Raw genomic sequence first — 26,409 nt, forward strand, 5'->3', positions numbered from 1 at the left:
AGAGATCAATCCTACATCACTCGTATCTCGAACCAGCTCAAGAACGCCTCCCTGCTCACGATCAAGATCGGTACTTCTGGGCATAGTCTAAGCTTCAAAAAAACGAGCCAATCAAGTTTGCTTTCTGCCTCCTTTGATGCAGCTTTCAGAGCACTTCAGTACAAGGATGCAGCAGTGCTGCCATGGTGTCAGCTAAAAACAGCAGCCCACGCAGCATCTGCAGAGGCTTCAGAGAAAGTTTATTTCTTGATTTCTTTTCAGGAAAGCCTATGCATGAGAATTCACCAGGAAAGTGTACTCTTCTCTGTAAAATATTTGAGCAGTGACTAGTAACCACTCCACAGAAATGCAGCCTCATAATGTAAGTCAACCCTAAAACAGAAGTTTCTTTAAAAATACATAACACAATCCCCCAAAGTAACAACCTCCCTTTCCTTCCAGAAAGCCCTTATTTCAGCAAGTGTAATTGATTAAAACATTTGATGAATATACTGAGCACATAAATAAAAACTTTTTCACTATTTTTACAAACATGTCCACCAGCACCAGTTTCCATAAAAGACTGCAACTGGCAGCAGGATGATATAGTAGCAGTTGATGAGTAAGGCTTCTATAAATCCCTGAACTACAAACATATGACATATGACACGTGGTCCTGAACACAAGGTAAAAAGAACAGACTCGAGTGACCACACTTGGTGAAGTTACATGCAATGGATTATACCTGCTATATGGGAAAGATTTTTTCACTGATGAGGTGAATGTCATGTTTAGCACTTTGATGTTACAAAGTTCCTTCAAATCAGATCCATCTACAGAATGTGATCCATTTTAAGACTGAAGTACACTTTAAGCAGATTTCTTTATTCTCTTAGTAAATGTGGCTATCTTTAAAGTACACTGAGGTTATTAAAATATTCTGAACCTGAATTATTAATGGAGAAACTGGCTGAATATTCTATGAATATTTTAATAATGATCCACATACAGCATGCAATACTAGCAAATGGCTAAGACTGATGTTTCCAAAAGCCTCCTAGCTGCTGCAATTCTTCACAGAAATGAGACTTCAGTAGGTAATTGCAAAGCTGTGAGTTTATGTTTAGCTAGGGACCTTCTGTTTGAACTTTAACTTCCACAATAATTTATTCTATGTGCTGTTTTGAATACTGATGGCACTTGCAAACAAAATTTTATCAGAACCTTGTTTTTATTATTTTTTACTTTACTTGCAGAAGCTGCTATTCCAGATCACAAAGCCTGGGTCGTTTAGGCATTCTCTGTACAAAGCATAACACATTCCTTCAGCTGGTTCTTTTTAACTAGCAAGACATCACACATAGCAACAACAGGTTCTAGTCAAACCCCTTGAGAGAACACAGCCTTATCTGAAGGTCCTGTTGGGTGGTCCACTGCTGCTCCCATTATGTGTTCTTCACAATGCCTGTGGTTAATGCCTAGCAAAGGGGGCGAGAGCTGCACTTCCCCCCAGTCTTACCAGTAATTTCTTTTTATGCTAAGCAGAAAGAACAAAATAACCTCAGAAGTCTCTTGAACTCAGAAATTCACCAGAAAGCTGGTTTCTATGATCCGGTTGGAAGCTTCAACCTTTTATCTTACTCTTCACTTCTTTCACAGGAACCATTAAACTCATTAAGACTTTCACTGAAGAGGTACCTACGTTCTCTTCATGCATTCTTTATCAGCTCAGATTGATCCGACTTGCTATGAATAACAGCAGTGGAAAACACAACATGTTTATCAAATGTCTCCCTCCATTTTTTCCTATCTTGAGAATCTCCAACCTGTCCATTAGTTGTGTACATCATGCTGCAAACCAGGACAGCAAGAGAACAAACAGCAAGAGAGCAATTGCACTCATGTGCAAATAATGCAACAGCAGGCAACTAATCTGATTTATAAGATTTGGAAAAGAGGCATCAGCCGCTTCCATGATGCAAGTCTTCAGGAATGTTTTTGCATTTATAACATTTTGCAATAACACTATTTTCCATGTGTCAACGCAAACTTTAACAGCACCAAGATGTAGTCAGACACTCCTTATGCAAATATGATAGCGAGGATCTACAAGGACTGCTTAATAAACACATTTGAACCCCAAAAGATATTCCACAGCAGAGTGCATCAAAGCTCCTGACCCTACAGAAAGTCCACAAATACGTAAGTACCCCCATAAACACAGAATCTTCCACAAGCTTTTTGCCGACTATTGTCAGATCCTCCCCTTCTACCTACTGTGACTTCTTCATATCCAGTTCTCTGAGCTGAGTCAAGTATTTGATACATGACAGAAAACTGGCTGACAGTAGCTCTTTGGTTAAAAGTCACCATTACTCTGAACGAAGAGGGGTACATATGATTACATGACACCCTGGACATGGCCTCGGTTTCATCTGCTGTTTCTGTAGCTTAAGTCCCTTTTGCTTCATTTATGCAAGTGCATACAGACCAACTTCTGGACAAAATTTTGTGCTAGTTGGCAGGCATGTTATCTACTAGCTGTATTGATAGCAAACACTTATCAGGCTTTCTACCTATAAACATTACTGAGAATAGAGCTTCAACAGAAGTGTCCTTGCCTGTCAATGTCCACCCATGTGATCTTCCCTCCAAACACCATGGCCTGACAATGACATTTAGCTTCTTTTGTAGCAGGTAATTTGATTCTGATAAAAACAAAATTCCCTATTTCAGCCTCAGCTAGTTACTCTGAGCAAGAAATCAAAGCCCTCTGAATGAGATCAGGCAATCAGACATGAAAAAATTTCATAGACTCAGCAGACCTCATTTTTACTTTATTGTGAGAATATGATCATAGGAAACTTTCTCTTTGACAATGATATGGAGGAAATTCAACCATGAGATGCTTTTGTCCTGAATTTAAACCATATTCTCTAAATGGAACATTACTATTTTCTATCAGTATTCTACTATACGTTTCATGAATACATGAAAGTAAGTACATTTCTGACCTTTAACTACAAACTCTCATTTTTCCTAACCAAAACTGATCAACATTTTGCACAAATCTAACTAAAAGTTTAAGCCTAGTCCTGAATGTACTATCCTCTCACAAGACAGCAGAAATAAAAAATCAAAGGGGAAGAAATCCTACTCATACTTCGTCTCCTTTCTCCAATTCAAATTTCATGTAATTCTTAAAAAAAAAACCACAGTCCCCCCCCCATATCCTCTCCTATAAAAAAAAATTATTCTACGTTTTCCTCACTAAACAACAGACTTAAGTGAATCAAACTTATCATCCCTCTTTAAATAAGCCCAGACACATCCACTTCAAAATTATTTGATCTTCTGCAAAAGAAAAAACCCTGTATACCCCTATTTTCATTGAACAGGCCAACAAAAGTTTCACAAACACATCCCCATTTGTTAACTGGATATTAGTACATACTTCTTCATTTGCATTTGCAAGTAAAAGGGCATCAGACCTGGGGCGGGGGGGGGGCAATGTTCCTCAACAGAACAGTTACCACTGACTTACCATACCAAGTCAAACACTGATCACAGATGCCACCTGACAAGAGAGTGGGATAGATAAGGATTCTAAATGTCCTGAAGGAACTGCATAACTGATACAATTACCATGCAGCCAAGCACCAGCTGCAGGCTGTTTAAAGGGACATTTATCACAAAATGTAACAATGGACAGTATCATTTTCAGCAATTTTAAATTGCCTAGAAGGAGTAAGAGGAAAAAAAAATTCCAAGCCCTCAGATGCTTAATCCTACTGTATAGCTATGCTAAAAGGATGCCTACACAGAAAACCATAACTACAGAAGGTTTCATTTTTTTAATGAGCTGCAGCTCAGACAACACATGTAAGACTGGGACCATTTTATCCTCAAAAATCATAGAAATAAGCCAACAAGCCGCAAGTTTTTAGCAAATATTTACTTACCATCTTCCATGTCTTCTTCAGTGTTGTTATGTCCATCAGCCATTGCTACGTTCCCGTTAATGACAGGATTTTGAGTAATTCTTGGAGGATCATCTGTATCTCCAGCTAACACAGAAAAAAAACCAAAAAGTAACAATTAATCAGCTACACTAACATTTCTGTTTCAGGTAGTGCTTATGAGACATGCAAATGGCATATTTTAGTGCAAAACAGCATACAAAAAACAATGGTACTGATACCCATCTAACTGTAAAATTCCTCAAATAGGTAAGTAGTTATGGATGAAACAAAAAGTCCACATTAATATGGAATACAAATACGAAGAATAGAAACTTATTTTGTAGTTTCCAAATTGTCTTACAGTCAGCATCTTATCATCAAGTCTCATTAAATAAAAACAAATTTTTAAATTACTTTTTCTGGAGTTCCACATTTTTATACAGGTACAAATTTCAAATAGGAGATTTTCTAAACCGACTATTTATTTTAAGATGTCTTTGGTGTTACTTTAAAAACAAACAAGCAACCTAAACATTTAATCAAATATAACAATAAGATTTCTATTTTACTTGGGCAAAATTGGAAAGGAAATCCTTTACTATCAGGAACATTTCAGACGTAACATTTTCCAGTTTCTAGCCATCACTACTATGAAGTTTTCCTCCAATAACTGTTTAAAACATATGTAAACACCACTGAAGAAATATGAAACAACCCCATGAAATAAGCCCCTCATGATTTTAAAGATACATTGCTTCGACTGAACAAGCATCTTCCTGATTTATTCAGCGACTGAAGAACACCACCTCCTATCACTGCACACCAAAAGCTGATGGATCATTTTAGTGTAACTGCAGGGAAGTGGATATATTTTTTAACAAACTGTTTTTCATAATCAAATTGTAAAACCTATAATCTCTTGCAACCACCCCAAGGCCAAGCACACCTTAAAAGACACTCTCTGAGAAGTTTCTGTTAACTATACCAGTCCTGCTATTACCTTGTATATTCTGCTACACCACACCACACCAACCCCACCCCATGCCCAGTCACTGGTGTCTGTAACTAAGAACGATTTTATACACAAAAGCTACACACGAGTTATTGGCTGTGTGGGTCCTCAGGGCCGCAGGTAACCTTCTCCTTCAGAAGTTAACTGTTCCCGAGGAAACACCACGATTTCTGCTAACGGGAACCTGGTCACGGTGCTGCCCCTGTCTGTCAGCACCATGGACAGCGCTGCCCTCCACACCCGTGTCCATGCTCCCGCCTACGGGCCACCGGTGACGGGTACCGGTCCCTTTCCAAAGCTAGGGAACTAAGGCCAAAGCCATTGTAAGTCACACAAGAAGCAAAGCAGGATCAGTTGCATTTGCTTCACAGACTACCCTCTCCTCACAGCCACGCTGAGGTGTGTGCAACAAGCTCCTGCAGCCTCATTCCAATTCACAGCACACAAGATACTTTCACAACCAGCATTCCTAGTCTGATTATTTACTCTTCAAGTAAAGCCACAGAACTAATAACCACTACCCTGAGCGTGAACAGAAACAGATCAGGTTAGAGATTTACTTCTGGATTAGAGGTACAAGAGATCACGCACTTAATGCTCAAACACAGCTTTTCAAAAGCTTCCCAGGATGCAGCAGATCCTGCTAAGGCACCAGTGAAATGTGAATGCTGAAACACAGTATGCAGCACCCGCAACAAATTGTGCACCCTTCTTATTATGAGTACAAAAGTAAAACGAAGAATGATTTAAAGTTTTAATTTTCTAATAAAAAGTTTTGCAGAAGATGGGCTCCTGAGTGATGCAGCTGCAGAAGCCCCCACTAGCAGCTGTCACAGCACCAGTAGAACAGCAACTTTAATAAACTTAAACCAAACAGAATCAAATTACAACAAAATCATGGGCGGGTGCAGGAACAGGTTTGAACTGCTGCAACTAAAGAACAGGAAAAGTGACAAGAAGAAGAGTATGAAGGGAAGATCCCTGTGGATTTGTCTTTTCCCTTGCTATCTTTGAACAATGCGTTGATAGTCCAACAAGGGAGCTGCCCCCTGCGTCACTCCTGTCTGAGAGCATAAGCATGCCTACAGCAACCCAACAATTGCTTACACAAAATTAATACTAGGATTTTTTTTTTAAATTAATTGTAAAGTTATCATCAAGGCAGCTTAGTATCTAGAAACAAAATAAAGGAAACATCTGAGGAATAGTCAGTTCTTCAATAAGAGCTCATCCAAAATACTCCTTTTAACAGAGGATTTAAACATTGATACTGTATTTTATGGGGAAAGCACTGTCCTTAACTAAGAAAATGAAGAGCTTCCTATGAGATACTGCTCTACATTCCCCAAAAGCATGAATGGTGTTAGAGAGAGGAGGGAGAAAATGCCAAAGAGATCACAGCAAAAGCAATCAACTTAAAAACAGAGGCAGCTTCTGAGATACTATTTAATGATAAGATAAACTTAATCATGATGTCAGAAAAAGCAGCAGTGGCATTCATGTACTGACACATTTTGTAACACAGCTTTCAGATATGGAATCCAGACAACATTAGTGAGTATGGTGGCTTCTGTGAATAAGGAACATTTCTAACTTCTAATAGAATTCAACTATTACAGTAAATAATTTGCACGAGCAAAACAGTTCTTGTTCAACATTTTTTAGCAAGCAGGACGGCAAAATTTATTTTCAACTTTAGCACTGACAACCAGCAATTTCTGTTTTCTTCTCTGGTCCTCTGCAGCTCATACGAAGGAACTGTCAAATCCTACCAGCAGTTAATTAAGAATCCTGTTTTCCTCTGCCTCAAGCAGAATGATGTCAAAGATTTATTCAAATTATACAATACAGGATCAAGAAAACAAAACAACAAAACCTGTCCACAATGTCCAGAAAAACCTTCCTATCAAGCATATCACTTCATACAGCACCGTCTTTAATGCAGCTTAAACCATCATGTGTCAACATCACCCCAGCCATGTTAGCTGTCAGTTCCTAGACCAGAATACCCAGTTTTAACCATATCCCTGGTATAAAGACATAGTGCATTAATCAAACAAGTTAACATAAATCACATAAATTAAGAAAGTATTACAACAAAGTATGAAGTGACCTTATGAATAAGGAATATTTTTAACTCTTTAAATACAGTACTGCAAAATATTAACTAAAAAAATAGCTTTCAAATGCAGAATTTTAGACACTTTGTCAGTGTTTGGTGAAGAGCACTGAAGTTGTTTGCTACCTCCCCAAAATGCAACACACACAACTTCGTAGATACTCTTCCATTACAAAAAGGAATGCAAGACAACGTGAACTGATAACAATTTCCTCCAAAACATCTAAGATTTATTGTTATATATAGTTTTCCATCTACCCATTCCACTGAACTAAAAAACAACAATACAGTTTGAAGTGTTCAAAGGGGGTCTCTGCCATTTGGAGGTTAAGCCTTCCAAGAAGAGGCTTTTAAGATATTAATGGTTTGAGCAAAGTGAGAGCATTCACTTATTTACTGAAAGATCATGAATGCTGAGATGAAATCAAGTCTAAAACTTGGCATGTGTAACAGGAAAGAAAAAGAAGCATGGCAATAGATTTGAGAAAGTTAGTAAGAAGTGTCAGTCATCTTACGCAGAAAAAGCACTGGCTCACATATAAATAACTCTGCTAGTGCACACTTCACATCGCTCATCAACTAAGTCTGTTGCCGAGGTGTTGAGATGAAAGCTTGAAAGCAAAATGGTTATTGCAACTGATGTGAGGGGAGAAAGAAAAAAAAGACACAACAAAATTCTCTGGAACTACAATCTTGCCATGACCTTACAGAAAATACTAAAATAAAAATCTCCTTGTTATGGACTATGACCTCAACATTATCATACTCAAATACTCACACTGTTAAGTACTCAGAGCAAAACCAGCACCAATAATTAAAAGAGATTGTACTCAGAGATGGATTCAGCTGGTTTAACAAAATAAACTCAATGTCACTGAAAGACCTACGGCTTTACTGTTCTACTGTTTACAATAAGTTAAATCTACAGGGAAGGAATCTCAAGAAGTTTGCTATTTCTAGTTTTCCTGTTAATGAGAAAGCAGATCAGATTTCCTGTCAAGATCATGTGGCTTTTGACACAACATAAGTCTTGTTACAAGACAGGAGTACCACAGAATTTCACATAGGCTACGCTGCTCAGCAGTAAACACGTGCTTGCAGTCACATATGGACAAAAGCAACAGAATGACTCCACTATTGCAGCAGTTAAATTACAGAACACTGCTACTACTTTAACAATGATGACAGCAGCTCCTGACTTCATAGGCTTCAGTCATGCCTCATATCACACCAAGTATTCAAGTTCTGAAACATTATGTTTGTCGTTAGCTTTCGGATCTGGCAGCCACAGTGGAAAAACTGAAGCACTCTCTCTAGCTAGTTATGAAACATTTCTCTTTCATTTTGAGGTTAAGGAGACCACAATGGAGGAGCAATAGTGATACCAAAAACCTGCTTACAATTATCATGTACAACTGTCTCACAATGGAAATCACTAGTCCTGAGGACTTTTTACATGCCACTACAGATGGTTTCCACAGGCCTCTGTGCAGAGCTGCCATAGCAATCCCAGAAACAGCGAGGGAATTGCACTAAAGATTAGCAGGCATTATCAGGCTGAAGAGAAGTCAGTCATTCACTGCTGCCTGCAACGTGAAGACTGATGAACTAAACTTTATATCCAGGACTCTGCGTTTAGGAGAGGAAAGCTAAAAACACACAAGTTTCTCCTCTGCTGCTGGACTAAATGCATGTTCAAATTCAAAAGATTTTATAAAAGATATTAAAGGGCATTTTAATACTTTTTGTTTAAATATAAACAGAACAGTATGTACAGGTATGGTAAATTGGGCAGGCATGAATTATGGTGGGTAAGTGAAGCTGCAGGAAACACTAAGAAAAGGGACTTACTGAGCAAAATTTAAGACGGTAGGAGATAAGAATGAAGTCTGGCAATGAAAATCTCACTGAAAAATGAGTAGTCAGTCTTGTAGCAGTTAAATTACATCGGCATCAAAGGATATCAATTGCACTCTTAACATGTAGTCCAGGTACAGCTTTGCACCTCAGTGTAGAACCCACTGGACCACTTGAGAGCGGAGGAACCTGTAAGGATCCAAAGGCAGCCCCACTGAGCCACTGATCTGCAGCTCTCTGTCTAACTCTTCTTCAGCTGTGAAACATATTATCACATCTTAAAGAGCTTAAAAATTAAGTATTTTTAAAAGCATCAGTATCTTAAATATATCAAACAAGCCTCTAAGAGTTTACAGTTTCTTAAAAAGAGTTTTAAACCATGATATTTTTAAGTACATCAGTATTTTAAATACATCAAATAAACATCTAGAAGTTTTACTACTTCAGTGCACGTTTCAGAATGTCAGTCTTGCATGGATAACACCACACAAGTGGAAAAAAAAAATTAAACTCCAACATTGCTAGAAATTATAACGAAAAAACATTCAGTAACTTCAAGCATTATATTAAATATAACCTCTTTTTCCACCAAATTGACCTTTTCTATTTTAACTATTGGGCAGCATATAAAAATATGTACTTGAAAAATTCCTGAAGTAGTAAATTCAGTGCTTTCTGAAGCAGCTACTGAACTGTGGTGATGCAAAGAGGACTCATGCAGAAAGCCTTAAAGCAGTAATACTGCTTCTTGAAAGCAAACAGAAAACTTAGAATAACATGAAGAAGGTGAAGAATAAGTATCTGTCTTTAACTGGGAAAGGCAATGAGAACCGGTAACTTCACAACTCCCTGTAGCAGACTCCCCAGACCATGCCTGTAAGTGATCTACAGTTACTCTATAGAACCAGCGGCAGTGCTTTTTAGCAGCTCACAAGAAAACCTGGGGGCTCCAGGAACTTGCTTCTGCAGAAATCTGGAAACCATTGCTACAAAAGCCAGATTAATAAGCATTACTCTCAGGAGACAGGGTCTCCTGATAAAATAAATTTTAAAAATTAAATAAAATAAATAACAATAACAATAAACCCCCAAACAAAAACAAGACAAAACCAAACAAAAACCCAAAAGAACCCAAAACCAAACGAAAGCCAACCAACCCCAAACCAAAGCACTTCCACTTGCTCTGGAAGAATTTGGCCTTTCAAAAGTAAGAGAAACTACTTGGCCTGTGATCCCTACCAGCAGTTACAGTAAAATCACCACTTACGCACAAAGGGACTCAGGAGAAAAGGAATCAAATTAGAACTGTTCTACACAGTTTCATTTTGTCAAGACAGTCCTAGGTTGCTGTAACAAAATTCTAAACTGATTTCTGTAGTGTGACTGCCTTTCAAAAGGCATCCAAAAGTAAAGCAATCCATGTCAAACATTTTTAAAGATGAAACAGTAACAGAAACAGGGATTCATTTGGCCAGTAGCATAGGGGGAGGGGAAAGGGAAGTACTGATGTCAAGGTGTAGGTAACCTCTGCCACAGATGTTTCCATGGCTTATAAAAAAAAATCATGTAATACACCTTTACAGCTAGAAGTTAATTCTCAGATCAGCAAAAGGGTGGGTAATTTGCTTTTGTTTCATTTATTATTTTTCTTCCTTCACAGTTCATCACGCTTTCATTACTTGATCTGGTGTCAAGAAGGTGTATCTCGCAATGTAAACCTCTAGACAAGAAAGCTACGAAGGACAATGACTAAGGCTTAAGGGGAAAACGCTTCTAGAGAAGTATCAGGAGGCAAAAGGCAAGTCTACAGATTAAGGGAGAAAGGTGTTACGAGCATAGGAAGTGAGATGATTTGTAGCTAAGGATACAAAATTTAAAAGTTTTCAATGCTTTCAAAATTTTCCTTAGCAAATTTAGGAAGGAAGAAAAAAAATATTGAAATGACATTTATTTACTAGAGAGCAAGTATCCAACATCAGGTCCAAAAAAAAAAAAACCACAAAAAAAACCACCAAAAGCAAAAGCCAGAAAAGAAATAGTATTATACAGAAGTCTTTTGCCTTCTAATTGCCACCTGAAAGAATTACTGCATTATTGACTGTGAATTGCAAATCCCCCCCAGGAGGAGATGATGCTACACAAGACAGTAAATAAAGAAGGAAACATTGCTGGGATAGGACAACTTCCTGCAAGCAGACTCATCATCTCTGCCATGTCTACAAAACATGTAGCAATGACTGGACAGTAACGCTGCAGCCACCACTTATTATAGAGATCAATCATTATATTGCTGTTGCCTTGTGTTCCTATCATTATGTCTGCCTGTCCAAAGGGAACATGTCGACAAAACCCAGGATGGCCTGACTGGCTTTAAATTGTGCCTGCTTACCTAATGAGTAATTGAAAATAAAGTTATTAATAGTTTACATGACTATTCTTGGATAAAACAAGTTATTACTCTAATAAGCTCCTGAACACTGAACACCATGCATGGAAGATACCAGTCTATAAGGCAAATCGTATCTGAAACATCATCCTACTGAGTTATCTTTATGTGAAAATAAAAGGGAGGTACAGTGTAACTTTGTTGATAGAAAACCAGCTGAGAACAAATAACCCACACAGAAGTATATACTGCTCTATAAACTAAGCAATTTGCTGCAATAACTCCTTTATCTGCTTATCTGTGTCTGACGGCACTTTACGAAACAAAATTTTAAGTCTTTAAAAAAGCGATTAATTTCTTATAGACATGCATAAAGCATTTAAGGTATTATCAGTGCAACTACTCAGTGGACCAAAACCTGCTATTTAAGAAGTCACCCTGAAGAATTTACTAAAACAAACAGTGAGTACATTATTGCTTCCTTTCAGCAGTTTAACTCTTTGCTTTATGAATAATTCAGTGTCAAATGAAAGACTGCACAAACCAGAGTTCAGTTTGGACACTAACAACACACCTATAATTAGCCAGTGTATTTACAACTTCATGCTCTTGCTGAAGGAGTTTGTACAGCCTTTAAGAACTTTTTCGTACACTTTTTAAGCTTCAGGTGTTTAATAACTTGGGCTAGACAGCAGCATCAGCATGAGTTTTTCTTCAGTACAATGATGTTATTTATTAGAAAGACACCAACCTGCCTGCCTCAGACACTAACCTGGCTTTACCCATTCTTCAGTACCACAACCCCTCCTTTGCAGTCATCAGGACAAGAGAAGGTCTCCTGAAAAACCTTTCATAGGTCTTTTTCTTAGACTGATGAACCTTCTTAGCTTAGGTTGCAGCTCTAGAAAACTATCAGACCAGGAGGAAAGTAAGAAAGACTGCTTCTGGTTCCCATGTAATACCCAAAACCCAGTAACTAGAACAGCTGACAAGACAAATTATTTCCTTCCACAATAAGGAAAGGCTGAAACATCAGAAGTGTCATGACCTGTTACGGCAACAGCTATGGGACTTGCACTACCTTCTCTTCGCTGTATCTAGAGCAGCAAGGCTACAGAAGCAACTACCCCAACTCGTCACATCTTGTCTCCGTGCATTCCAGAGATGGTAGTATGATTACATCTTTGCTGAAGACAAGGCACTCGGTCCCAACCTACTGAACACACCCTAAACAATGTGCTTTTCCAGTATCACACCCCTCTTTATATTTTACTGCTTTACTGAGTAATGGACTTATCTCTTGCAACAACAAATGCTAAGCTCTTCGGCAATCATCACCAGAAAGGATGAAAAACTACTCAAATTAAAATGAACTTCTGACACAGGGAAGAAAAGGATATACTTGCAACAGGAGCCAGGGCATTCCGAGCATCACAGAGCATTTCTGTTTGCACATGATACTCTACTCAGCATGCTATAGCACTTGGCATTTTTTAAAAAAAGACAACTACATAGCAATTAAAATGAGTTTATTTGGATAGTGATATAAGCACCTTATGGGGTGATGATTATGCTCCTTTCCTTGTTAAAGTATGGAAAAGCAAACACCTTTCACCACCTGTACCAGCGTAAGTTTTAGGGGTCTGTCAGCTGCACACATTTTCAGAACTACTTTCTGTATCACTTTGGATGAGTCAGACCATTGTGTCAGAAAGTTTTGGGGTATATCTCTTAAAGTAAATACAGTAACTGAATGCTTGTTACATACTTAGGCAGCAAAAGGTTTTTCACCTTTGACAGCAATATAAAATGTTGCCTTACAAGGTTTTGTATGATTACATATACCACTTGCCCAAACTAGCTATGAAGGCAGACTGATTCTAAGTACTTTGTTATAAAGTTAAAATCTTACTTGCCATTATTTCAGATTCTGAAATTCTGTTTGAGAACAGATTGATGCTAATGGCTCACTCCTAAACTCAGTCTAAACTCATGCTGAGCTCTGCTCACACTAGCACCAGCACAGAAAGCTAGCAGGAATGCATCAAAATATTTTTTTCCTAATTCTGATAGGATGTTTTTAAACTGTTGAAACACTGTTGATCTGTCCAAGTTAGAGTTTGAATGCAAAAAAAAATTTCCTACCAGAGAACAACAATGGATAATGATACGGATTTTGCACTGCAATAGATTTTAGACATGAGCAGGAAAAAAAACCAAATTAAAACATCTTTTAGCCTTTTACCTTAAACAGGACAGCTGGCATATGTAATCATACACACCTACGTAAGGCAATGTTTTATATTGCTGTCAAAAGTGCAAAACCTTTTGCTGCGTAAGTATGTAACAAGCATTCAGTTACTGAGCTAGAGAAACTGCAATGGGAACATCAGAGACCTCATACCTAACCTCTAACTCCTTCAACATTTCTTCCTGTTATCTTCAGTGATGTCTTCCTTTATCACCAGAGATTTGCTAACACTGATCTTGCTTTCCTTATGCTTTCTGCTGTGCAGAGAAACGGACAGATCCATAAATTAGGTTCACAGGTATCTGACTTGGTGGTTAGCTAGCTAGTAGTTCTAAGGGTAGGCTTTTGTGAGAAGAAAAAGCAACCAGATCAGATTCAGGACAGTAACTTCAAAAACTGTTACACCGTTGTGATAAAGCAAGCAGAGTTAACGATATTTCCTTCTCATTTGACAATACAAACAAGCTTAAATCCAGGCTTCTTTGCTGAATAGTAAGAGTCCAAATATACTCACAAGAAAATTACTGCTTTTAGGATAACTATGCAACTACAAAACCTGTTTTAAAGGTGATTATTATAGCAAAGCAGCATCAAAACACAAGCCAAATCATCTGCAAACTGGATCTGGTAGATCTATGGCAAATCCACAACAATGTAAAATTGGCTGTGAGCACACAGACAGTGGTGACCCGTGCCATGCCATGCTACATGATGCACACACTGCTCAGCTGGGATGCACAGCTGGAAGATCTTGGCACTTCCAAAGCAGTGTCTGACTAAATTGTTCTTAAAGGACTGCTTCTATAAAGAACTACTATGGGCTCTAACTAGCACAGCACACTGGATAATTAATATGGAAGCAGAAACATACTATTTATAAAGGAGAACTGTCAACAGAGCTTGCCACGTATGCTGGTTTGGCTTCATATAACACAGAAACAGGTTAAGAATGAGGACAGAGAAAACAGACCAGATATATTCACTTCTGAGAAAAGGTAACTAAAGCAGGTGGGGGTTACAGGATACACCAGACAAATATCCTGAATAACATGGAGGTGGAGATGGGGAAAACAACCAATCAATAAGTAAAAACCCCACCAGAGAACAATATTACTACTTCAAATACACAAGGCATTACATGAAATTGCCAGAATGTGAATTTAAAGGACACAAAATGCTTTTTCATGCTGCACCTGAAACTTCTGAAAGCTACAAAAACATTGTGTCTAAAGATGCTGTGCAGGCCAAGACATCTCCCCAGCTCCCTCTGGCTCAAAGGCAGCATCAGTGATGCAAAACAGAAGGTCCATCCACAAAGCACAGTACGCAGGTCTGACACCAGCCAACAAAGGAAGACCTGGCAGTCTAAAGGGAACAGGAATGGGGAGGGACACTGCTGCAGGGCACCCTCCCAGGTCCCCACCTCATGGCTTTGGGATTGCCTGATTCATGGATGGTGTCTCTGCATTTCAAAATGCCCCCACTTCTCAAACCACCAGATACCAGTAGTATTTACAACATCACAGCCAGGAGCGCCATAGTCTAACTATGTTATACAAAATAACTCTTTGTTTTCAACCTGCCCTCTGATGTTACACTCCGTATTCTCCAGGTGTTATATTGCTTCTGTTTCACTTTCTTCTGCTACTTGTGCTTTCCAGACTTCAGCACACCTTCCCACCCTTACCCAGATGGACACCTCCTAGCCTATGTAGTCCTTATCCCTACGGTGTCCCTTTGATAACTTTTATGATCTTTATTTTCCTTGTTGTAACTTCTTTACTTCTCCTATACCTTTTTTTTAAATGGAGGAGGAAAGCAAGGCTGTTAGCCAGGCTGCACTCAGTGTTCAAGATGCAGAAGCACAGTCACACAATGAACTTACACAAAGCATGCATTATTCCCCATTTGCTTCTGAAGGCAAAGCAATGAATGAAAGAAGAATCCATCAGGGGCAGCGAAAAGGCAAGGAGGAAGCCTGGCCAGGCCCAGACACCCTTAGGGGGCGCACAGCAGGGAGGGGAAATCACCATACCCCCCTGCCCTAACATTTAACATAAACATGTGCTAGAGACAGACTTCAAGAGGCAACACACCAGGTTAAATGATTTTTGCTCAATCCAGGATGGCTAACCTCATGCAAATATACAGGGCTTTTCCATAAGCAGCTTGGTAACATTCACACTGGAAAACCTGTTACCAGCTAACGTTAAAAAGAGATTTAAAAAAAAATAATAAAAATCCAAGATTCCTGACAACACAGTTTCGTGCTATAAACTTCACTGCAGAAACACCACACACCTATCACAGAAATGTTTAGCACTTTGTATTTAAAACAAGAGTGCATCCAAGCCATGCTTCCCTTCGAGTTGAAGACAGACCCAGTTGGTGAGAAGCACGCAGGTAATGTGGGGCAGAGAGTGGGACCAGCCCTAGGCTCCCCTCCAGCCCTACACCCACAGCACCAGCTCCAGCTTCACCTCCCAGCCCAGCGCTGGTGCTCCTGACACTTTCCTCCGTGCCAGTACTAATGTGTACTAATGCACACGTGCAGATCCTGGTAACAGAGAACATTCGCTGTTTCCTCCCAGCGATACCAAGAGCACTGTTGGTAAAATCATTCTTTTCTACTGAAATTTTCACTATGTTTATTAACACATACATTTCAAGTGTAATGGTAAACTATGATTTTAAGAGATTCCTAGTACAAAAAAAAAACACCCAAAATTATACACTTCGGGTTAATTTTACCATTTGTTTTCACTGTAATTAACAAGAAGTAATTCAGCTTTCATCTAAAATTAACAACTGTGGAATGAGCAAACCAAACCCATTCCTTTTTCAAACGGGATGTTTTACAATGAGCTGGACAAAAAGCTGCTTTTTCATTCTCTAAGACAGAGCTTTCCATTCTTCACCAGTTTCCCAAATTCCTGAAACAAAACTGTCCCAGGAGTTTTTGAGGTTGTTACTTCATAAACTCAATTCTCCAGCCTCATCTGTTAGCATTGTTCCATGCTGCACAAAAACCTCACTGAGCCAAAGAGGACAAGCAGAGAAGGACTGTACCTGGGAGCAGTGTCCAGCCAGGACAGTGGGCCCGGTGATTATGCCTCAGGGAGCTGGGGCTGTGGGGTGATTTACCCCATCCTGCTCCCATTTGGCACAGGAAGCCCCTTCCCTACATAACAAGTGTCCCCATTTTGACCAGTCTCCACAAAGATTTTGGGGTGTGGACACTCCCGAGAAACCACAGCCATTGTTACTGGCCAGCCTTAATTCCCTGAATCATCTGCCAGGGGGCTACTCTGCCTTCTACTCTGCAGCACAAGCACTACCAATCACTGACATTATTTACAAAGTCTTAACAGAGGAATGAACCAAGAGACTTCCTCAGCCTTTACAACAGAACCATTAGGTCCCAAAGCAGTTCAGGCTTTCTTCAGCCTTCACCTTCAGATGAGATTTAACTTCTACTTTCCCTTCCCATTCTGACAGCAACCTTTCAACCCCCAGATGCTAATGCAAGAAAATAACAACTTAGGCTCTGAGGAAGAGCTTACTATTGTTGTAAAATGTTCTGAAGACCAGCTTCTCTACTGCTTTGAAGACATAAGTTACTGTACTGAAAACATCCAAATGTGAGCAGATGCCAAAATTAGCACTAAACTGTGTTAATTATTTAATACTGTCTACAGGGAGAACAACTTTTTTCAAATAGCACAGCTGAAAAACGGTTTTATATAGAAAAGACAGAACCTCAGGCTTTAGCTTCCATCATTTACTGAGGAATTCTTAAAAGAATGCAGAATGGGAATTTTGTAATCCTCAGTTAAGCTCCACTGACAATTTTATCACTTTTCGGTCAGCAACTTTAAGTCACTTTTTTTTTTTTTTTTAATGAAAACAAAGGAAAACTTCTAACCCCCACCAACCTTTTTCTGTTTAACTATTATTCACTGTTAAATAGCCAGCCAGTTGTTCTGGTGCCAAAAAAGCTGCTATGGGACCATGCAGCCATGGAACCATACAGCCAAGTCCACATATTGGCTAAGAAAATGCAATCAGAAATTAATCACAGAATCAACAAGGTTGGAAAAGATCTTTAAAACCATCAAGTCCAGCCATTACCCCAGTACTGCCAAGTCCACCGCTAAGCCTCTTCTCCAGTCTAAACAACCTGAGCTTCCTCAGCCATTCCTCATCAGACTGGTGCTCCAGACCCTTCACCAAAGAAAACAATATATATCCAAAAAAAGGGCACAACCATACCCACACTTTAAGCCTAAATCCAAATACAAATGCACTGAAATCAATGAGGCAAAGCAACTACTGCATCCTCTTCCACATCAGTTGAGTACAGCTAAATTCAGATCTCCAAAATAAAGCTACCTGGAATACAAACAATAATAAGAAAAAATACAACCTACTGATAAATACTGGAACACGTGTAAAGCAGCAATCATTTTTACAACTGTACTTTATCACAGACAGAGCTTGAGCCATGTACATCATAAGGTAAGATTTGCAGCTGCAAAATTCAAAACTATGTGGTTTATGCAAATCACACAAACAACTATTTTAGAAACAAGACTTGAGACACATATTCAAGAAATAAGACCCTGCACGTATATAATTTAGATTTTGTCTTGCAGTGCAACCAAGTGGCTGAAGGGTGGAGCGATGATGCTCCCGATGAAGTTTATTTTAGATGCTGGGGCTCTCACATATTTCAGCACTCTCATTAATGCCCTGATGTGTCACCACCCCAAGTAACCACCCAAATTACTTCTTCCATGAAAAGGGAGACCAAAGTTGTCCAAAGTTATTCTTTCTTCTTCAGAAAGGCAGTCACCTCACACATGGCATCAGTCATAACTAGTATATTTCTGTGCAAATGTACATTCTGAAGAGAAAAGTTGTACTTCACTACCCACATGTTTGTTGTGTATGGTCTTGTACTTTCTTATTATATATCACATTTTATTTTTTTTTTTGTTTCATAAGCCAAATCCTCAGACCCTATCTCAATAGCTTTTTGGTAGACTATTCTTAGAGGATAAAAGCAACAAACCAGACTTGAAAATGTGTTTTACAGCAGCTGACTACTGTGTATCACTCAGTGAATTCCATCTTATGCTCTGCAGAAGACCCTCATTCTACAAATACATACCCAATCTTAACACCCTGCTCGTTCTGGCAAATCTTCCCAACTACTTCTATTTTTGCCCCATTGTGAACACCACTCACCTGAAGCAAATTTTGAGGACTTTCAAAATTAATTACTGCCTTCCTGCTTTGCCTCTGTCTGGAAGCTGGTATAAAAATTACCACCGGATTAAGCTGTATCTCTGATTCCTTACTCTATTGATGATGAATGATTCTTCCTTTGTCTCAGGAAAACCTTAAGTGCATTAAGTTTTCTCCCCACACTTTATTTTTCTCTTCAATAATGCAGCATTTGTGGACCGTGTCATCATCAGCCACTACACACACACAGAGCTGGGATAGAACCCCTTACTACTCAATACTTATTTTGCTCTCAGTGTTTTGCGTATACTCCTGGAGCACATAAAAGCAGATTTTTTTGTTATTCCTCCCCACTACTGGATCCTCATCTCATCTCATTTCCTGTCTTTTTCTTCAACTACTTTTCCACGCTAACAGTTCTCAGACGGGATGAGCATGAGACAGTGCATGGCAGTGGATCACAGAGAAGAGAGAAACATCTGAACATAGAGGTACACCACAAGCTGTCTTACTAGTATGCAATTCCTTTGCACTTCCTCAGCTCCAGACCTTTTCCACCAAAAATCTTGCTTAAGAAATAAAAGTATAAACAAACAAAAAAATAATTATAAGGATCTGCAACTAGAGTGCACTATTTGAAGGTTTCTCATCTAAAAGTCCCTGGTTTTTTAATACCTAAAACTGACAGAACTGAAGCAGAACTCCAATTTAATTGTGATTATAGTCAGGTCTGACCCAATTCTGAAATGAACTCCAGATGTTAACTGGTCAAAGTCAGAAGAAGACTAGAATTTAAGAATTACTAGAGAATTTAAGAATTACAGCTGGTTAGAGGGTCTGGAGCGCAAGTGGTGTTTGCCTCCATACCTGTTACAAGCAAGGGCAAAGAGATAAATAGGAAGAGTCTGTAGATTAATGTATGGCTATGGGACTGGTGCCAAAGGCAGGGGTTTGGGTTTTTCAATCATGGGCTGCTATATGAGACACCTGGTTTGCTGGTGGCAGGTGGGATACACCAGTCCCAGAGGGGAAGAAGGTTTTTGGGGCAGGAGTTAGCAGGGCTCATTGACAGGGCTTTAAACTAGATATGAAGGGAGAAGGGGAGATAACTGGGCCTGTTAGGGACAAGCCCAAGAGAAACACGCTAGGGCCTGAAGGAGGGTGGACTAGGGAGGACTCTCAATCTGTTGTTTCATTTGAGGGAGAGTTGTTTAGACCCTGTCCCGCAGGGGAAAAAGGGTACCAGGGCAAGAGTTAGCAGAGCTCAGTCACAGAGCTTTAGGTTAGATTCAAAGTGCAAGGGGGTTGTAGCTGGGTTTGAACTAGTGGGGCATTGTTCTAGTATGAATGAAGACCAGAAGGCCTCCCACCTCCCAAGGGTGCCACTAGCGTGCTCTGCTCGCTCCCTGAGATGCCTGTGCACCAATGCACACAGCATGGGGAATGAACAGGAGGAGTTAGAAGTCTGTGTGCGGTCTAAAGGTTATGACCTGGTGGCAATTACAGAGACATGGTGGGACAGCTCACATGACTGGAATGTGGTCATGGACGGCTATGTCCTTTTTAGGAAAGATAGGTCAGCAAAGTGAGGTGGTGGAGTCGCTCTTTATGTGAGAGAGAGACTAGAATGTATTGAGTTCTGTCCAGGGACATATGAGGACCAAGTGGAAAGTCTGTGGGTGCAAATTAAGGGACAGGCTGGTACGGGTGGCACAGTTGTGGCGGTCTATTATAGACCTCCTGATCAGGACAAAGGAGTTGATGAGGCTTTCTACAGGCAACTGAAACATCTCTCTTATGAGGAGAGGCTGAGGGAGCTGGGTCTCTTTAGCTTGGAGGAGACCGAGGGGTGACCTCATCAATGTTTACAAATATGTAAAGGGTGAGTGTCAGGATGATGGAGCTAGGTTTTTTTCAGTGATGTCCAGTGATAGGACAAGGGGCAATGGGTGTAAACTGGAGCATAGGAGGTTCCATGTGAACATCAGGAAAAATTTCTTTACTGTGAGAGTGACAGAGCACGGGAATGGGTTGCCCAGGGGGCTGTGGAGTCTCCTACGTTGGAGATATTCAAGGCCTGCCTGGACAAGTTCCTGTGTGATGTACTCTAGGTTACCCTGCTCTTGCAGGGGGGTTGGACTAGATGATCTTTTGAGGTCCCTTCCAACCCTTGGGATTCTGTGATTCTGTAACAGAGACAGTAATAATTTAACTGCAACTGTTACTCACACAGGAATACCTTTCCCCTTCTGAAAGGGTAAAACTTTCTTTCAGAAAAGACACATGCCATACCTTTACAATAAAGAATAATAAGAGATATAAAAGTCAACAAACCCAAATACAAAATAGATTGGGACTGAAAAGAATACTTATTTTGCTAATGGTTAGCAGAGAGAAGCAGCTGCAGTCTGGGACACAGCACTCAGAGTAGAAAAAGAACCAAACCAACCCTTAGATACAATATTCAGTTATTTCACCTACAAAACCCAGGTGACTACAAGTAAATGGCAATGTGTTACGTTTATCAGGGCGGTAACACAACACTGGCATACTTCTAACAGCTAAGCTATACAAAAGGAAATTAATATGTCCACATGTAACAGGAGAGTCTTTACCTGTTTAAGCTTGTTCACAAGCCCCATCAGACACAATACACTGTCTAGATTTTTACCTAGCAGATATTCTATGCCCCCATTACATCCTTTGACCATAAAAATGTTAAAATAAATAAATAAACATACACGTTTTGATTTGCTCTAATTCATATGGCCAAATCCAGGTATTTTAATGTCCCTGTGGATATTTTACTCTTGGTGCATTTTCAGCACACTTTTTAAGATCAAAGAAACCCCACAAGACCACAGAGACGGCGAGAGAGAAGGGGCAGGGTGAGCAGATGTCTGTCTCACTTTGGCTTGGACAGTATGGGTAAACAAGAGACTCCACTAAATATCTGGATGATAATCTGTGGGATGCTAAAGATCTCTGGGATTTTATTAGAGAGCTTCTATCAGGCTGTAAGATCTCCCCATACTCCCCTTCTCAAGGCAATGCCCTGGGACTTAACCCATGTGCATGGCAAGAGAGAGGAAGCCCATCACAGGGACTGAACTGCACACACAGCGCAAGTATCACACCCACTGCTGCCAGGTTGCACAAACCAAGCCAAACCCCATGTTCTTTCACTGTGCAAACCATTGCAAATGCTACCCTCTCTTCTTTGAAAATTAAAATATTTGCTTCAAAGTGTTGAGACAGAATAAATGATCCCAGAACAAAGAGAAACACCTCCAAATGTATCTTACAGGCACCCAGTTCTGCCTTTTACTATGATTCTGCCATCATACTTGCCTAATTGATGCAGTGTTCACAAAGTTGGGGCGGAGGAGAGGAATTATTTCCATTATTTTCTGCAAATGCTATTAGCAACCAACTCCATCAATTCCACAAGGTAACAGAAAGGCTATAAATATAAGAATTAATGCCAACAATGCTTATTCCTTATCACTTAATATAATCCAGCATTCTTGATGTCTGAGCGCACTTCAAGTCTCTGCAACCTTCACTCTCTGGCACAGCAATTCTGAACTGTTCAGGGAATGTCCACTTGAATGCCAAGCTCCAGCTAGCAGGAAAAAAGGAAAGGTTATTCCAGATCCACCAGTAAATGGACCCCATATGCATCTGCACACATGTAAACTAAAACTCAAGACACTGATGCTCACAGTGCTCCATCAGGATTATGGCATCCCTCCACAGCTGAAGTTAAGAACCTGCACTAAGTTACAAACTCCTGTTACATGATGGCATTGCCTGTGCTGCACTAACTACATGTTACAACTACTGCTCCTGAGATAGTTTTGTAGTTTTGTATTTTATTTTTAATATTTTTATTTATTTATATTTTCCCTAGTTATTTTTTAATAGACAAATATTAAATATTTTTTAGAAGAATAGCATTTTGAGCATTAAAAAAGCCTGCTGGGCTGCACAATGCACTGGTGCTCTTTAAACTTTTTACAGTTGATAACATGCATTCCAATACAGCTCCAACAATTTAACTCTCATATTTAATTATTGTTGCTTAAAAAACACATCTGAAAGAACTGGTGGAGCTCTGTGGAAAGGAGAAGGTATCTCTCACCACTACAGTTGGCACATCTAGAGATATTTGTATTTTCTCCTAAATCGTACAACTACTTGCTAGTAGTAAAACAATCTGGGTAGGCCAAACCCACATTATTCAGGCATGCCCAGGTATCAAACTACTGTTAAAATATCATTTTAAAATAGCTTTTGCTACTGATGAATATCACAAGGACAGTCCAAATTTCCCTGCATACCCAGGAGGAAGCTGCATACATTCAACCATGACACAAGTTACAGAGTGAGTGACTTTACATGGAGGAGAAATACGGTAGGGTGAGGAAAGCATTCCAGCTCTCAGAAAATTCACGTCCATCTCAATCAGCTATAGAGCTATCTCTTGAATGTAAGCTGAACTTCTGAAGTTAACACACACCAGTAGAAACCCTGTGTTATCCACCCGAGCACTGCCACCACTCCTTGCCTGGCAGGCAGTTAACATACCATCTTCTCCCTGGCTGCAGGGGGAAAGCAACAGAAACCCCTCTCCAGCCGCTCCTCTGCTCAAGCCCAAAGGCAACCAAAGCCTTCTCAGCTGCCTACTTCTCCAGCTGCCTTGCTGAACCAGACCAGTAGGTATGGCAAAATCATTCTTCTGGAAGTAGTAACCTATTTTCAAAGCTTATTCTCCCGAGATACTTCTCCCCCTACCTCTGGTGCACCCTCACCTAGGAAACACAGGGGCATACCAGCTAGCTTCTGCCATCCCCCCAAGTCACCCACTAGGAGGTTGCTCCCAAGGAAAGAGTGCTGCCAGTAACAAGATGCATCCCCACTGGAGAAGCAGGTTTCCATCTTGCTAAATTAATTAATAACCCCTCCCCAAATTTGAGAGCATGATGCCGAAATCAAAAATGCAACACTACCATGAAGAATGGGTTTATAATACTGAGAGTTTAATGAGCTTCTCATAGCATGCAGCTGTCCATATTTAGGGTAGAAATGACCTATAAATCAGTCAAGAATTCCACTTACTTAAAAAGGAATTCTTACTTCAGAAAACACGTATCTCTATTTACAAAGTTGCAACCTGCCAAAATTTCAAATACTTTTACTGTACACCTTTCCTTTGATTTAACAAAGCATGCATCTGAGGTGGTTACTGTGCATGTCAAGGTATACTAAAAATGAAAGATCAAAAATTAACATTAGCCCAGTTAATTTCTGCCAGTATTCTCCCCCAGCTACACTAACTAGATCCTGTCTAGCATTAAGCCAGCCAGTACTGAGCCAGTTTTATATTCTTCAGTCTTATCTGTGAACATGATGCTAACCGCAATATGTATACTCTACATTGAATTTAAAATTACCAAAATTCCATGCATCATCTCGTGCAAATTTCCCAGATCAGGAGGCAGATTAACTTGGAAAATTCTTTTAACAGACCTGCTAAAACCTTGTATGATCCAACCACATTCCAGAAACCAGTGGCTCCTGTTAAATTAGGACCATGACACTGGCAAGAGAGCTTGGCTGACAGAACAGCTGCAGTAAGCACCAACTCCAGGTCTGAATGTGACCTGGAAATTTTTATCATTGTGCTGAAAATATCAGAAGTAAAGCTAGTTTGGACAGGAAGTTAAACCCCCCACAAACACATTTAGATTATGATTTGAGGTAACTGTCTGAAGTTTTAATAGGTACATAAATCAGAAAATAGTAACCCACTTATTGTAGGTGAGAAAGCAGACAAGCTTCAGATAGATCTTTAAGCTGGAAAATGCAAGAGACTACATTTTCAGCTACAAGGAATACCCTTGTGGTTAAAAAAAAAGCAACAGAAGTGAAGACATTCAGAAGCAGACCTGCAATGGGAACAAGTTCACCCCCAGAAGTGATCTGCAGCTGAATGGCATTCAGTTTTTACAATGGCAAAACCTAGTGTTCTGTAAGCCTGGATCTGATATTCATCCTTGGAACTCTGCTATAGCCCTATCCCCTAATGTAGTTCTTGGGGGAGACAGATCCAAGTGTCAAATAAAGGGTCTTGGGAAAGTTTAAAAACTAAGTTAGAGAAGTTATTAATGGCTTCAGAGTTTCTTCTCCCTCCTGACTCCTCAGCTAAGCTGACCCACTTGTTCGCAGGGCCAAACAATAAAGCAGACCAGTGAACTGAGCCAGGTTAAAAATAAACCCAAAATAAGGAAGTTACTTGAAATTCAGATATCTTCATTCATCTTGTCTACCACGTGCTCCCACACAATGGTGTCAGTGCAAGTGAGGAGGCAATACAGAGGTGCAGAGGTCAAAAAAACCCTGCTCCAGAAGATACCTCTTCTCTGTAGCAGTGTTAAGAGTCAAACAGACACAAACTCTACTCCTGGCTCCCAGGAGCATATAAGTCATACAACATAATGAAGTCTGGTGTCCAGACCAAAATCCAGGACCTTCCCTGCAGCTTGTGCTCAACTTTGGGTTAGACTCCCTTTTCTGCAGGCACTATTCTCAGCTGATTGCTGCACAGCACAGCCACCTTGCACCACACCAGTCCAGACACACTACCTGGATGAGGGAGACATTTGATGCCCCTTACTCTAGAGCTCTAGGATGCACCCTGCTAAATGCAAGTGGGCTTCCACTATACAAATTTAGGCAAAAAAACAGGTAATAGTAATATTATTATTTAATAAAATGGATTGCAAAGATGTGCTCTGTGTTGCATTCAGTGCTACTAGTATAACTTTACTAGCAAAAGCATGTGTTCATACATTTGGATGCATAAGGCATTAGGAAGGCTCTTATGCTCATGTTTCAGACTTATAAAAAGTGGAAGCAAGGACAAGCAGCCTGGGAAGAATACAGGAATGTTGTCTGGGAAGCTAGGGACCAGGTTAGGAAATCTAAGTCCCAGTTAGAATTAAACTTGGCTAGAGATGTGAAAGATAACAGGAAGGGATTCTGTAGGTACACTGCAAATAAAAGACAGACTAGGGACAATGTGGGCCCTCTCCAGAAGCCATCAGGAGAATCGGCTACCCTGGATTTGGAGAAGGCTGAGGTTGTTAATGACTTCTTTGCCTTGGTCTTCACTGGCAAATGTTCCAACCACAACACCCAAGTTGGAAGCTGGCAAATGAAGTTGATAAGCCACTGTCTATATTTGAAAAATCATGGCAGTCAGGTGAAGTTCCTGACGACTGGAAAAAGGGAAATATAACCCCCATTTTCAAGAAGGGGAAAATGGATGACCCAGGGAATTACAGCCCAGTCAGTCTCACCTCTGTGCTTGGAGCAGACTCTCCTGGAAGGCATGCTAAAGTACATGAAAAACAAGGTGCTTGGTGACAGCCAGCATGGCTTCACTAAGGGGAAATCCTGCCTGACCAATTTGGTGGCCTTCTATGATGGGGCTACAGAACTGAGGGACAGGGGTAGAGCAGCTGATGTCATCTGCCTGGACTTGTGCTAAGTGTTCGACACTGTCCCACATGACATCCTTGTCTCTAA

General features: G+C 40.0%; 1 protein-coding gene across 1 annotated transcript in view; it reads right to left on the reverse strand.

Annotated features, from left to right (window-relative positions):
• Nucleotides 1-26,409, reverse strand: part of USP7 (ubiquitin specific peptidase 7) — a 75,474-nt gene that overhangs the window by 37,564 nt on the left and 11,501 nt on the right. The window contains exon 2 of the mRNA XM_057406640.1: nucleotides 3,942-4,046. Coding sequence (XP_057262623.1) covers nucleotides 3,942-4,046 — 105 coding nt within the window. The remainder of the gene's footprint in view (nucleotides 1-3,941; nucleotides 4,047-26,409) is intronic.

Source organism: Pezoporus wallicus, unplaced genomic scaffold (genome assembly GCF_028554395.1).
Source record: "Pezoporus wallicus isolate ANWC-B61680 ecotype Strahan unplaced genomic scaffold, APGP_CSIRO_Pwel_v1 contig_6155, whole genome shotgun sequence".
In the NCBI taxonomy this organism is placed as follows: Eukaryota; Metazoa; Chordata; class Aves; order Psittaciformes; family Psittacidae; genus Pezoporus; species Pezoporus wallicus.